Source organism: Oryzias melastigma, linkage group LG13 (assembly GCF_002922805.2).
Source record: "Oryzias melastigma strain HK-1 linkage group LG13, ASM292280v2, whole genome shotgun sequence".
Lineage (NCBI taxonomy): Eukaryota > Metazoa > Chordata > Actinopteri > Beloniformes > Adrianichthyidae > Oryzias > Oryzias melastigma.
In genome coordinates, this window is record NC_050524.1 from 3,532,602 (window position 1) to 3,546,940 (window position 14,339).

Genomic DNA, 14,339 nt, shown 5'->3' on the forward strand with positions numbered 1-14,339 from the left:
AGCTAGCGACATGTCATCATTAGTGACTTTCATATCTATTGTGTGTTTGTCCTTTACACTCCAGACTAAAGGAGACCTTCTTAGAAATTAAAAATCCATCAGACACGCCTGCGTCTCACCTCCTTTGCCCTACATACAGACCGGCTGTGTGGACTTGCGTTTCTGCAGCCACTTTCAATGAAAAGTCTTCGCAAATGGAAAAAAGTTCTCGCTCGTTTTACTTTGAAAACTGGAAGCTTCACCGACACAAGCATTTCTTTACTGTCACTATCGCTGCTCTTTCATCTTTGTTTTAGTTCATAAACCTAAAATCCAACATTTTTCTATATTTCAGAGCAATAAATACATCGTCCCCAGATAATATTTTACTACACTCTACTATATTTATAAAGACCGCGAATCAGCGATCTCGGACATTGCGAATATTTGTACTCAGATTTTTGAGCGCTCGGATACTCGTTGCAGCCCTTCCAAGAGGGACATTTAAAGGAACTGAGCAGTGAAAACAAAATGTCTGGAGCAAGATTTGCACCGCTTTGACTTTGCGCACTGAGCATCTTCCTATTGTAGGAGGCAGATGAGCGCCAGTAAAAGATAAAAAAACACACAAAAAAGGAATCTCCTCCCTGCCACTACCTGTGTATCCAATGTGAACACCACCAGCTGGATATGTGTTCATAAAATCGCTAACGCACCATATGCGGCTGGTGTGAATGCAGCATTGGTGCAAGAAAGAACACATTTATCACTTTTCGTGTTTGAACAAATCCATAGCAAATATTGTAACTTTTAAAATATTAATTCAACAATTTCTTTTGTAGCTGTAAAATGTAATACTAAATTGGGACTTATCCAAACTTTGGGACTTCTGGTCCACAACAAATTGCTTTACGGTTTGGGCACAAAATGTTCTGCAAAAGAATCAACATTATCATTTTCTTCAAATAAACTCGTCAGAGACTGGAACAAACCTGAATAAATTAAACAAAACTTTAACTGAGAAGAGGATAATGGCTGCGCTTTACACCTGGTTGATTCCACTCGACTGCAGATCGTCAAACAGCTGTGAATTATCTAGTTAATGACTCGTGAGTGAAACATCTGATGGTGATCAACTGCTCCAAGGGCGGCCAATGTGCTCCAACTGAACTGTTGGCAAAAGTAAAAGCCCGTCGGGGAATTTTTCACTGTCTTTTGAGGTGAAGGTTAAAGGGACACCCACAGGCAAAAACCATGGAGTGTACCCACGACAACGTAGTGTAGAGTCGTGATGCAGATGATCAGACTTACCATACTTTTTTTTTTTCATTTATTTTTTTTTTGTTTTACAAACGCTTTATAACAGTTTGAATTGTACAATATAATAGAAAAACTATACAATAATGATATGTATATAGAGGACCATGTACACGTTCACCATGTCATTTGCAAATACAGAACAGATTACCAAACAAAAAAGAACAAATACACTAATAATAATAGTAACATTGAGTAAGATACAAATAGTACAAAAAAAATCAATAATGGCAAATAAAAAACACTATGCACAACTTATTGAAACAATAAAGCCACAATTGGGCGCCATCTTTTGTTAAATAGGTCTCTTTGAATCCCTACAGAATATGTTATTTCCTCCATCTGATAAATTTCTTTAACTTTCACAATCCAGGTATTGTATGTAGGTGGACAACCACTTCACGATTAATAAAAATCTATAAAGGTATTTTTTATTATTCCCTACTAAGTTGTCTGGTAGTATCCCCAACTGTGGTTCTTTAGCTAGTGGCTGTTTGAACACTTCATTAAGAGCAATGAATATATCCCCCCCAAAAAAGCTGATCTTTGGACAAGACCAGAAGATATGCGTATGAGTTCCAAGGTCTGTACCACAGTTTTGCTAGCAGGTGTGAGGATTTGGAGACCAGTTTGTCTAATTCATCAAATGTGGAATTTGGAATATTAATAGGCAGCATCTGGAAGAGGTATAAAAGTCTTGGTAATACGTTTATACGTATACTCTCATTACGGCCCAGGAAGGTGAAAGACAGCACTGTCCAGCACTCCAAGTCTTTTTTAATCTTTCCTTTGTAATTTACTTTGTATAGATTTGATAGTGAGAAGGGAATTTGAATGCCTAAGTACTTAATGCCTTCTCTTGGCCATTTAAAGCCACTCTGATCCTTAAAGTTTTGTGAAATATTTCCGCATATATATTGCTAATGTTTTGTCGATATTGACTTTATAGCCAGAGCAGTGAACATAACTGCTAATTAATTCTTTTGACTGTGGCAGTGTTGTAGTGTGGTTTAATATATATAATACTACATCATCGGCATAAAAACATGTTTTTTAATTGAGATTTTAATTATTAGGTAAAAAGAAATCATCCAAAATGTCTCGGTCTGTATGACTAAATAATTTCCCACTTAACTTGATGCTGACTGAGTTGTCTTTGGCAAGAAAAACAACCGTTAAGTGTTTGTGATGACTAACCATGAGTGTTTCTCTAGTCCAGAGTCCAGAGTCCTATCATGTGAAATTCTTTTGATTTTTTTAATGTGATATCATCACATATATAAGACAGTAGGGCTGTGGATCGTTGCTTAAGAGATCAGAATCAACAAAACGGATAAAAACCCGACAAAGATTCAGATAGAATGAAATTTTGTCATTTTAAACTTTTACTTTTGTCAACCTTATGGTTAAGTTCAGCAGTAACATAAACAACATAAAAAAGATAAAAATCTCTGCTGTTTTGGATTATTTTTACAACAAAACCTGAAATTGTTCTCCACAGTTTTCTATCCTCAAAGTTCTTAAAACATTACAAGCATTACATATTGGTGCAGAGCCCTTATTTTTTCATAAGGAGTCATGAATCAGCTGATTCACATTAATTACATCCGCCTTTCAGTGGCGCGAGGCTGAGTTTCTCCGCCTCAGGATAAGCTAGAGTTTTGTTAACTGTTGAAGAGTTACCATAACCAAAAGAATGTAAACACCTGAGCTAAAGCTCCGGTATTAGAGCTTAATTTCTTCAGAAGTTATGTCAGTGAGCGGAACTTCAGCCTCAGTTTTTCAACAGAAAAAAGCTCAAAGTTTTACTTTGAAAACCGGAAGTTCACCGTCACAAAGATGTGTTTACGGTACCACTGCTCTTTCGGTTTTGTTTTCATCCTTAAACTTAAAATCCAACATTAATCTGCATTTCAGAGCAAAAATGCATCGTCCCCAGATGATATTTTGATAATATTCTACTACACACTACTATATTTATAAAGATCGCGAATCAGCGATCTTGAACGTCGCAAATATTCGTACTTGAAGGCGATCTGCTCTTTAAGGCCCTATGAGACAATTATTTAGATTCTTTCTGATCTCCAATGATTTTTTTTCAAAATATTCTGGAAAGAATCATCAATTTTTTTTGTGTGTAAAAATGAATAACCATGATTATAAAGACGAAAAGCGTTGGATTTGTAGACTGAATTACTCAGTAGTTATTTAGTGCAATAATTAATACATTTAACCTTTTTAACACTGAGAAGCTTTCGTCAGCTTCTTTCTGTCTGTAAAAAACACATTTGGCTAACCTAGCATCTTAGCTTAATGTTTATTATTCTTTTGGTTGACTGTCTCACTTGTCCTTGGCTGATCTGACTTAATTCAATTTTGGAATTTTATCAAAAAAGTTATATTTTTAGTATTTTTGAGCATTGCTCAACTTCTAACCACCTAGTGTCCAAACTGAAACGTCCTCCAGGAGAAGCAGAACAATGTTTACAATGTTAATGATCTGAACATTTTTGTTAGAAATTCTTTAGAGAATCCACGTTACACTGTATGATATTAACAATCTCATTATTTCACTGATACATTTTACAGTATATGAAATGTATTCAAAACATATAGCAGATTATTAATATATTTCTAAACAAATGTGTATATGTATCAACTCAAAATTGTATTGAATTGAAGAATCGAAAGAATCGAAAAAAATCAGAATCAAATCGACTCAGATTTTTGTGAATCAAATCAGTTCTGGAAATTATAATTATAATTATAATCGATACCCAGCCATACAAATTACATAGTGATAACATTAATCAATAAATACAATTTCAGAAAAGCTACAGAAGAAAGTCCGTCCTTTCCTTACAAAAAACTTTTGAACAGCGTTTGTCCCTAATATCAAATTGGACAAATATATAAAATGATTATTTTTGAAAAGGTATAATAATTTGTCACAGCACTGAATGTCTGAAAAGCATTTTACTGGATGTTCATTCACTTACTAGAAAACTGAACACACGTAGCCCACTTTTCAGCATAAAACTGTTCCATTTAAATTATTCAACAGATTCTCAACAGCTGTAATTAGGTTTTTTCCTTCCACTATAGAAAGTGTTCCAATTAAGACTGCTTACAGCGCGATGTGCTTAGAAAAATGCTTCTGCTGAATTATTTACACTTGTTTTAAAAGGCTGTCAGGACCAGGGTGTGTACTGATTGTCCTTTTTTCCTCTGTGTTTTCCTTTTTTGAAGTTTTAAAACTGTTGGGACTCACTTGCTCGGCCGGTGGTCCGGGATGGTCCGATCCAGAGAGATTCTGTCGCTGAGGTAAGCGTTGTAGCCGTACTTGTCCCGCAGGTGTTTGGCGTCGCTCTCTTCGCCCGGTAACAGCGTGGCAGCCAGGCCGCCTTTACCTCGACCCCCAAAGCCTTCAATCAAGCCCAGGGATTTGGACAGGCCTGAGCAAAGCAAACAAGAGGAGATTACATGTCAGGATCCTTTAGTCCGGCTGAGCCACTCTCCGCTCAGTTGAGGTTCTGTGGCCTGCAGCTGATTACCTGCCATGCATAGTGAGTGGCTGTCAAAACAGGCAAATTCTGGGCTGATTACTTTTCAAAGCAAACATTTAAAAAAACTTTTTTTTTTTACTGTGGAACCACTATGGTTCATTCAGGGATGTAAAGTGACGATCAGTGATGGGTACACCAGTTATTCTATAATACCATAACATTAGACAACATCGCATTGAGATTAACATTTTTTTCACTATTTAAAGCATTTTTCTATAGTTTTCTTTTAAATGCAATTAACAAATGTCTTCATTTTGGTTTAACGTTTCTCCAGCCATGTTCATCTTGGATTAAAATTACGGCTGGGTATCGATGATAATTTCTAGAGATGATTCGATTGGATTCAATTTTTTTCCCCCGATTCCTTCAATCCACTCAAAATAATTCGACTCAATTCAATTTTAAGTTTACATAGTTTACACATTAAGACATTTAGAAATACATTAATAATCTACTATATGTTTCGAATATATTTATATTAATCTGATCCAGTTCACATACTGTTAACATACATGTTAAAAACTGAAGAAACAGGATTTTCATAGGAGGGGGACTTTAAAGTGTCCGGGACAAATTTTCAGTCCGAATACACCCAAGCCAACCAGGACCAGGACCGGAAACCGCTCTCGGATCTGTCCTCTGAGGTGTTCTCGGTTTGTTTCCAATCGGAAACCAGCTCACTCTGAGTTTCCTCAGTCTGAATAGTCTCTGTGCTCGAAGTGGAACAACTGGAATGGCCACCGTAACCGGGCATTATGGGATGTAAACACAGTAGAAAGGTAGCAACCAATGAGCTGCGGAGAAACGTGACATAACAACTCATTGAAATGTGGTCGGATGAATACAACTTTCAGCGTCCGACACGTTGCTTTTTACACTGTTTTGTCGACAATCTATCCGTCATAAACGCTTATCAGTTTAACTTCTTAGCGATTGTCTCCTAAACGCCTTGCAGCACGGCGCCCTACCAAAGGAGTAAAAATTGTTCAAATTTGATCAGTGAAATACAAAGTTTAAAAAAGTTAATTATCTAGACACGAATTTCAATGATAATAACTTCTATTATTCTTTCTCTCAAGTAGTTTTGCCCCGCCCTCAAATTCCTGGCCAATGACTGAATAGATCTTTAGTCACATGATTTTGTTTACCAGGATTGATTTGAAACAGAAAATGTCTGACTACAGACCAAACACAAGGTTCAGGATTTGATCCGGACAAAATGACGCAGACTCGGTCTGGACCATCGACTTTTCCAGTCTGAAAACACTCCTGAGGTTCTCATTTTAACAAGATTTTGCTGTGATTTATTTATCATTTCAACATTTAATTTAGCATTAGATAGCATCTACGGAGTGTCAAACTCAATCGCACAAGGGGCTAAAATCCAAAATACACCTTAGGTCAAGATAAACATTTATTGAACACTATAACTACATTTTTAAAACTATAAAACCATAAAGTTTTAACATAATTATGAACTGGATAAATAGCATTACCTGCGATAATGCTACTGTGAATGCTGCAAGCTGAATTTGGACGCTAAAGAGGCTGAAACTTATAGCTGAAAACGCTGAAGTTGATAGCCAGCTAAAATATTAGCTAAATGCCAAATTAGTCTAAAAAACTAAACTAGGTTACCCAAAACAGCTAACATGTTGCTGGAAAAATAGATGAACTTTAAAATAGGCTAAAAAAGTGGGAAAAAAAGCATAAATTAGCAAGATAGCATGTGCCTAAAATATTAGCTAAACTCCAAAACAGCCTAAAACAACAACAACAAAAAAGCCTAAATTAGCCAAAACACCTAGCATGTAGCTGAAATATTAGCTAAACTCCAAAATAGCCTAAAAATCTTAGTAAATGCCCAAAAAATCCAAAAAGCTACCAGAATGCCCATTTTTAAAACTGTAACATTTTAACATAATTATGTAAAACTATAATAAAAAGGCAGGAATATTATTCCAGAGTAAACCAACTTAAGCCTTAAATAACTTTCAATATTTTACTCTCCATAAAAATATATTTTGTCAAAATTATACAAGTTAGAAATGAGTGCAAGATAACATCAGGCCATTAATAACAATAAAATAAATTGATCCGGAGGTCCGAATCCGGCCCCCGGGCCATGACTTTGACACGTATTCTACTCTTTTAATAATTATTTTTATTATAATAATTGTTGACAATCTCCTTGAAATAAATCAGTCAATGTTACATTATTATTATTATTATTATTTGTAAATGGACCCGATTCTTCTCGTGGTTGTTGCTTTAGCCTCAGCAGTGATAGAAACGGCTTGAATGGTCCAAAGTGGAGAAGCAGGAACCAAAGTCATCTGGACGTCTTTGCGGATTCTTTTAAGAGCTTTTCGAGCTTTAAACGCTGGAGCTCTTTACCGTTTAACTGGCGGTAAACCACATCCTCCAGAGAGCTGAGCCTCTTCAGCAGCACTTCGTGGCTGATGCTGGGCCCCTGCGCGGTCCCGTTGGCCCGGGGCCACCTGCCGTCCGCCGGCGGAGCCTCCGGACCGGCGGCTTGGACGCTGCGGGTGTTGCACTTGGTCCAGAAGGTCATGAAGCCGGCGACGGCGAGCACGTTGAGCAGCAGCAGAACCCTCCATCTTCTAAACACAAAAGCCATTAAAAAGTCTGGGTTCGGGAGGATCCGCGCGTGCAGCAGCAGTGGATCGGGGCTCGCTGGCTCGGCGGCGGCGTGCGTGAAGCTGCGGGGCTCATTCACGGCGGCCGGTCACATCTGCAGACGCAAAACCCGCATGGACGCTGCTGCTCATAAATCTGCTCTCACCGGCGGGCACGGGGGTAATTTTAGGTTTCATGCCCCCCCACCACCCCACTAAGGAAACGTGGGCGCCGCGCCAACGACTGTCATCCGCGTCACCTCCACTTGTCGCCTGGTTTTAGCCGCGCGCGCGCCGGATGCGAGACAAAGACATATGGATCCCGCAGAGCGGACGCCCCGCGGCTCCCCCCGCGTCCTCTGCGGTGATGCGGCTGGAAACGGCGCGCGGAGGCTCACGGAGATCCGCGCGAGCGCCGCGTCCACATGTCCGCGCACGGCCCGCCAGCCGTCATCACTGAGGAGACTGCGCTGACTGAGTGGAGCTTTAGGTGCAGCATCCTCTCCTCCCAGTGAAGATCCGGAAGCTGCAGGATCCGCCCTCGTTTTCTCCTCCCCCCCTCCCGGTCCGCGAGGCGTTCGCCGCGTTTTCTAGAGTTTATCGACTCCCTTCCTGACTGCTCAGTTTTGTTGTGTCCTATTCGTTTTAAAGCCCCATAAAACGCGCTGAATTAATGGAATTCGAACACCAAGAGCGTTTAGACTGCTGGGCTGTGGGCACCCCGAACCCACCCAGCGCCCAGTGAGCAGGGGCGGCGCCAGGAGGTAGCTGGGGGTTGCTATAGCAACTACAAGATTTGGCAAAGCAATCCCAAATATTAGGGCTGGATTGATAAAATCAATTAATCAATTTAACCTTAACAGACCAATAATCAATTCATGAAAAAATATAATTCGGTTTAGCACATAAAGCTAAACTTTGCTAGCTTAATGCTAATGCTTAATGGAACTTTCTATAGGACGGCTAATCCTAATGCTAATGCTCGGTCGACCTAAACATACATTGCTGACTAAATTAACATCTTTATTTACTCACAGGCATTAATTTTCCAAACTCTTTCGGGGAAATTTTTTTAGACTCACCATTTTGGTCTAAAGCACAATTTTCTTTGCTCATTCATTCTTCTTCTTTTGGAATAAGGTGTAACGCTATAGTGTGATAGCCACCTAGTGGCCAAACTAAAACACCCTCTAAAAGAGGCAGAACAATGTTTACAATGTTAATAATCTAAACATTTTTGTTAGAACTTCTTGGGAGAATAAAATAAAAATCAAATCGTTTCTGGAAACTATAATCGATATCCAGTCCTACCAAATATATAAAGGCTTAAATCTAATGCTTTATTTTAAAAAATGTTCATTGCGCACAATGTTATTGCATGAAATTTCCCATTTAGCATCTAATGTTTTTCACTTGTATTAAAGTAGAAATGGAATCGCACTAAAAACAGAAGGTGAGTGATGCAATAGCACTGTCTCAACAGAGAGAGAGTTCTCATGAATTCGCGTTTGTTCAACATTTGGTACGGATAAAGTTTATTCAATAAGCTTTGGTTGACTACAAAAATGTTATATGAGTAAAAACGATTAAAAGTTGGACTTTTATTTAAAACCTGGGACGGTTCAGTCCTCCGCGTCGTGCGTTAATTTCTCATAATGCACACTTCGAGGGTATTATCCCGCTTATACCATGGTTATTTGCAAAGGAAATTAACATTCAATCAATATTTAGTACTTTATTCTTGTTATTTCTTCAGTTTAGATCACCTTTTCAAGTAAAGCAGACTATTTGATAGTGACTAACTGATGTGTGTCTTATGAGTAGGATAATAATAATTAAAAAAAATCAAAATTTAACCTAACATTATGGGGCGGTGGTTGACTAATTTGTCAATATGAACTCCTTTACCTTACGAAAGGAAAGCAATATATATGCTGATCGTCACGATAGGTTAAATAAAGCATCAGTTCAAAAAGAAAGTTCACCTCTTATTGCTTGTTTTTGTCCAGATGATGAAATTTGTTTTAAAGAAGCCTGCGCAGTGACTCAAGACGTTTGGGCTGTGTGACTGGAACTTCTTTTTTAAGTGTGCGTTATCATCGTGTGTTTATTACTTTTTAATCCACACCCAGCAGCCAATCAGAATCGAGTATTCACCAATAATGAACGGATCACCAATGCTGAACAACACATTTTAATTAGACTTCTATAAATAAAATATAATGAGACTTTTACTCTAAAGTCGCAGAGATTTTTGTTCAGAAATAAAGAGAAATGAAATTAATTTACATGTGAAGGGTTTGATCACTGTATGTGTGTAGGTCATGGGTCTCCAACCTTTTACGCTAAAAGTGCCATTTATACCGGATGCCCTTCCTGACATAACCCTGTACTTGAAGGGCACAAGGACCCAGCAGCGTCAAGGGTCTTGCCTAGGGACCCGATCTGGGTGGAGATTAGTGGATGGGGATCAGGGGACACCCTGAGGATCGAACACAGTTCAGCGCCAAAAGTCACGCCCACACAGAGGATTTTTTTTGGAAAAGGAAGCTTCAGATCAACAGGAAAAATGGCTTTTAAAGACCTTTAGGATGTGAAATTTTTGTTAAAAACTTCACAGTAATTATTAAAACCCCACTGGGATCATTTAAATAAAAAAAAATGTTGTAGGAGGACTTTAAAGAAAGGAGTTGAATTTTTATTTTATTTTAGATTTTCATGTGGTGTTTTTTATTGCACCAATTAATTTATGTGGAAATTAACTTAAATGAGATATCTTGAAAGTTCGATTGAAAAATTAAATTGCGAAGCATGCACAGTCTGAAGTCTTTGGCGGTTGGGATCTGAGCCGGAGTCATCTTCCATGCTAGTGATGACCTTGAACCGAGTGATGAGACCCTAGAGTCCAGACGCTGATAGTGGTTAAGACGGACTGTGCGGATAAACAAACTTCATTGAATTTAAAATCAGGGATTTGGTTCTGATTGGCTGTGAAGAAACTAAGCACTTCAGCTATTTGCTCAGAGTGGAGACCATTTGATGATGTGAGGAGTGTGAGGCAGCTTTTCCTTATTGAACTTGGGTCAAAGCTTCACTTTATGTGAAGGCCTCAGAAAAGGATTTTGATTTCCACTTCAGGCAAGTTATGCGTCTCGGTCATTTACCTTTCACCAACCAATCAACGCTACTCTCACTAAGATAGCACGTCTGAACCCAAACACAGAATGCCACTCTGATTGGCTGAGGCAGCGCACGCAGATTAGGAGCATGTGTATTTCAGTTTCTGTAAACAAATGGTCGGTCACCTACGGCTTACTGGGATCATTTGCCACAACATTACAGGTAAGTCTTATCATCTTAATTATATATCCATGTACGTCTTATAAGGTTGTCGTCCTACTTAAGTCTGCTCTGGCTGGTATAGATTTCCATCAGATAATGCAATAGTGCTTAAAACTATGTTAACCAAATGTGCTAAGATAGCATAAACAGCACGTGACAAAGCTAAGCTAAATTTGCTAAGCTAGCGTTAAGAACACGTGACTAACTTCATAACTAAATCACTAATATGCAGGTCTCCCATATAAAGGGGAAGAGATGAAGCTATATACGTTTTACAGGTTAACAGTGGATGCACAAGCAGCATATTTTTTCATATAAATACGGGGACTTGGTGTACAGTCTCCAGACTGTTTTTGTACATTACTATCTAACTGTCTTTTTCTACTCTTGCAGAAAGAGTCCTTAAGTTTGATAAAAAAAAAAAAAGACAACAGATGACCTTGAAGGATGCATGCTTCTGAGCATCCGAACCACAAGCAGAGAAGATGAAGTGGAGGACACAGAGCTGCTCAGGATTAGATCTAAAACACTGGTTTACCATGTCCTTTTATTTTTATTAGTGCTTTAATTACTGTATATACTATATTACCAAAAGTATTCACTCACCAACCCAAATGACCACAATCAGGTCTCCTCAAGCACTCAGACTGTTTTTACAAACATTTGTGAGAGAAGGTTCCGCTCTCAGGCGCTCACTGAATTCCAGCGTGGAACTGTCGATGCTTCCTGTGCAACAAATCCAGTGGTGAAATTCCTTCGCTCCTAAATATTCCACAGTTGACTGTCAGCTCTAACATGACAAAATGGAAGAGTTTGGAAACAACAGCAGCTCAGCCACCAAGTGGTCGGCCATCTGTACTTCAGCGGATGCCAAGGTGCATAGTGCAAAGATGTCGTCGACCTTCTGCACAGTCAATTGCTACAGAGCTCCAACCTTCATTTGACATTCACATTAGCCCAAGTACAGTACGCAGAGAGCTTCATGGAATGGGTTTCCATGGCCGAGCAGCTGCATCAAAACCACATATCAGCAAGTGCAATGCAAAGTATGGATGCAGTGGTGTAAAGCCATTGACTGTATATTCACCAGACAGCTGAACTCCTCCCCTCTCATTCTCCAAATAGGAAGTACCTGCTGGTTCCAAGAAGTCATAATCCCATAGACTTCCACAGAGAAAAATACAGTTCTTATTCAGTCATTTTATTTGTGAGAATAACCAGTCTTGCTCTGATACCTTCTTGTTGACATCTTTCTGATTCAATTTTTTTAAAATATATGGTTTTTATTTCAAGTTATTCAAGTAATAGGCTGACCAATCAGATGGCTCAGTAAAAGCATGTGGACTGCATTGTGCAGAGTGTGAAATTTAGTGGAGGAGGAATCATGGTGTTCTTTATTTTTGTTTTTGTTTTTCAGGAGTTGGGCTTGACCCCTTAGTTCCAGTGAAAGGAACTTTGAATACTTCAGGATACCAAAAGATTTTGGATATTTCCATGCTCCCAACCTTGTGGGAACAGTTGGAGTGGGTCCCTTCCTCTTCCAACATGACTGTGCACATGGATGACAGTGGTGTGGATGAACTTGAATGGTCTGCAAAGAGTCCTGACCTGAACCCCACAGAACACCTTTGGGATGAATTAGAGCAAAGACTTAGAGCCAGGCATCCTGCACCAACTTCAAGGTGTGATCGGAACAATGCGCTTTTGGAAGAATGGTCCAGAATTGCTATAAACACACTCCTCAACCTTGTGGACAACATTCCCAGAAGATTTGAAGCTATAATAGCTACAAAAGGTGGACCCACATCATATTGAACTATACGGGTTATGAATGGGACGGTCTTTCAGTTCATATGTGAGTGAAGGTAGGTGAGTGAATTTTTATGGTAATATTGTGTATTTTGTACAATAAATGACTGAGATAGATAGATAGATAGATAGATAGATCGAGTATTTAAAACTCCCTGAGAAAATTTAAAGGAGTATGCATTGTGAACCCCTGCACCCCTACAAATGAACTATAATAGTTTGCATCTTCAGAAATGATATTACAATTAACCTTTACGTCTCGTGGATATTGATATTCAATGTTGGTCAGACGAAGAAAAAAAGGCCTTGCCTGGCATAGCTTTTTTTACCCTCATAGGACAGAAGCTTGTTTACAGCTTTTTATCTGGATTATTTGTGTTACTTTCAACCATTAGCTGTAAATGAGAACTGGCCACTTCCTTGTGTTTCCAAACAAGAAGTACATGCCTTTCTAAAAAAAAAAAAAAAAAATCCTATAGACTTCTATAAAGAAAAAGGCAGCTATTACTTAGTCATTATATTTGTCAGAATAGATATTCTTGCTCTGCTACCTTTTTAACACATTCTTGCTAAACCTGTTTTTTTAAAATGATTTTTATGTTAGTTATTTAAGTTATAAAATGGCCAGTAGGATTCCTCAATAAAAGTAGGCAGAGCCTACTGGTCACCACATCCAATGGTCAAAACATTTGACAGATTTCCTGGAGCTAGCTTTCAAGTGGCAGGGTTGTGGCCCTCCTACAAGCTCACAAGAGTGGGCAAGAGTGCATTGAATCAGACTGACTCGGACCAATCACTGCTTTCTGATGGGGCTTGATATCAATATCTCAAAATGTGTATTGTGAAAAAAAAAATGGCAGCTAAATTGACTTAATTTGGTTGGAGCTGGAAGTAGAGCTGGGCAAAAAATAAAAAGTGATTTTTTTTTTCACAACAAATTCAATTTTTGATTTTAATCTTTTCTTCCCCCTCTTTTTTTAGACATGAAATACAAATGATAAATATATATGATATTTTTTTATTTTTTATTTGACATCTTCATAGAAGGTTGATTTGAAACTAATTGCAAACACAAACTTAGTGCAAAATCTTAGCAATTACATTCTGGCTCTTTTTTCTTTAATAGAAAAAAGTTTTTTTTGTAAGGAAGACGAGGCCGTCTACTGCATCTGCCTTCAGACATGCCTTATGACAGGTCACAATTCCACCTCCCACCCAAAAATCCCGCTCTGATGGAACCCTAGTAGCAGGGATGGAGAGAAAGTTATGAGCAAGTTTACTTCACCTTGGAAAGTTTGGTTTCATGGTCACCACTGAAGTGGATTGGCATCTGGATCGGCCTCAGGTGGGTTGCCAGCTCAGTCTCTATTTTCATAGCCTCTGGTTGGTGAGAAGGTGGCACTGAGACAGTCTTTTTTTAAAGAAAGCACTCATTGTCGTTTTCTTATTGGGTGGAGCCTGTTCTTCTCTGCACTCATGAGCACCTGACCCTGGCAGGTGTTGGGGGACACTTGTTTCAGCAGGCGAAGACAGCAACATCTTTTTTTTAACATGTTCCACTTTGTCTGGGTTAATGCAGGTTGTCCAAAACCTGCAGGTCCATTAGTGAGGCCATGTCCAAGAGTTCATCCTTTACAGGGTTGCTGTATTTCCCCATGAAGATAACCCTCGGTTTCTTTTTATAGTT

At 38.8% G+C, this 14,339-nt stretch overlaps 1 protein-coding gene across 1 annotated transcript in view; it reads right to left on the reverse strand.

Annotated features, from left to right (window-relative positions):
- The window catches only part of galnt17 (polypeptide N-acetylgalactosaminyltransferase 17), a gene marked incomplete in the record, with an annotated part of 27,632 nt that extends 19,393 nt beyond the window's left edge, over positions 1–8,239 (reverse strand). Inside the window, 2 exon segments of the mRNA XM_024277645.2 lie at positions 4,568–4,751; positions 7,260–8,239. Coding sequence (XP_024133413.1) covers positions 4,568–4,751; positions 7,260–7,503 — 428 coding nt within the window.
- Between the last annotated feature and the right edge of the window lie 6,100 nt (positions 8,240–14,339).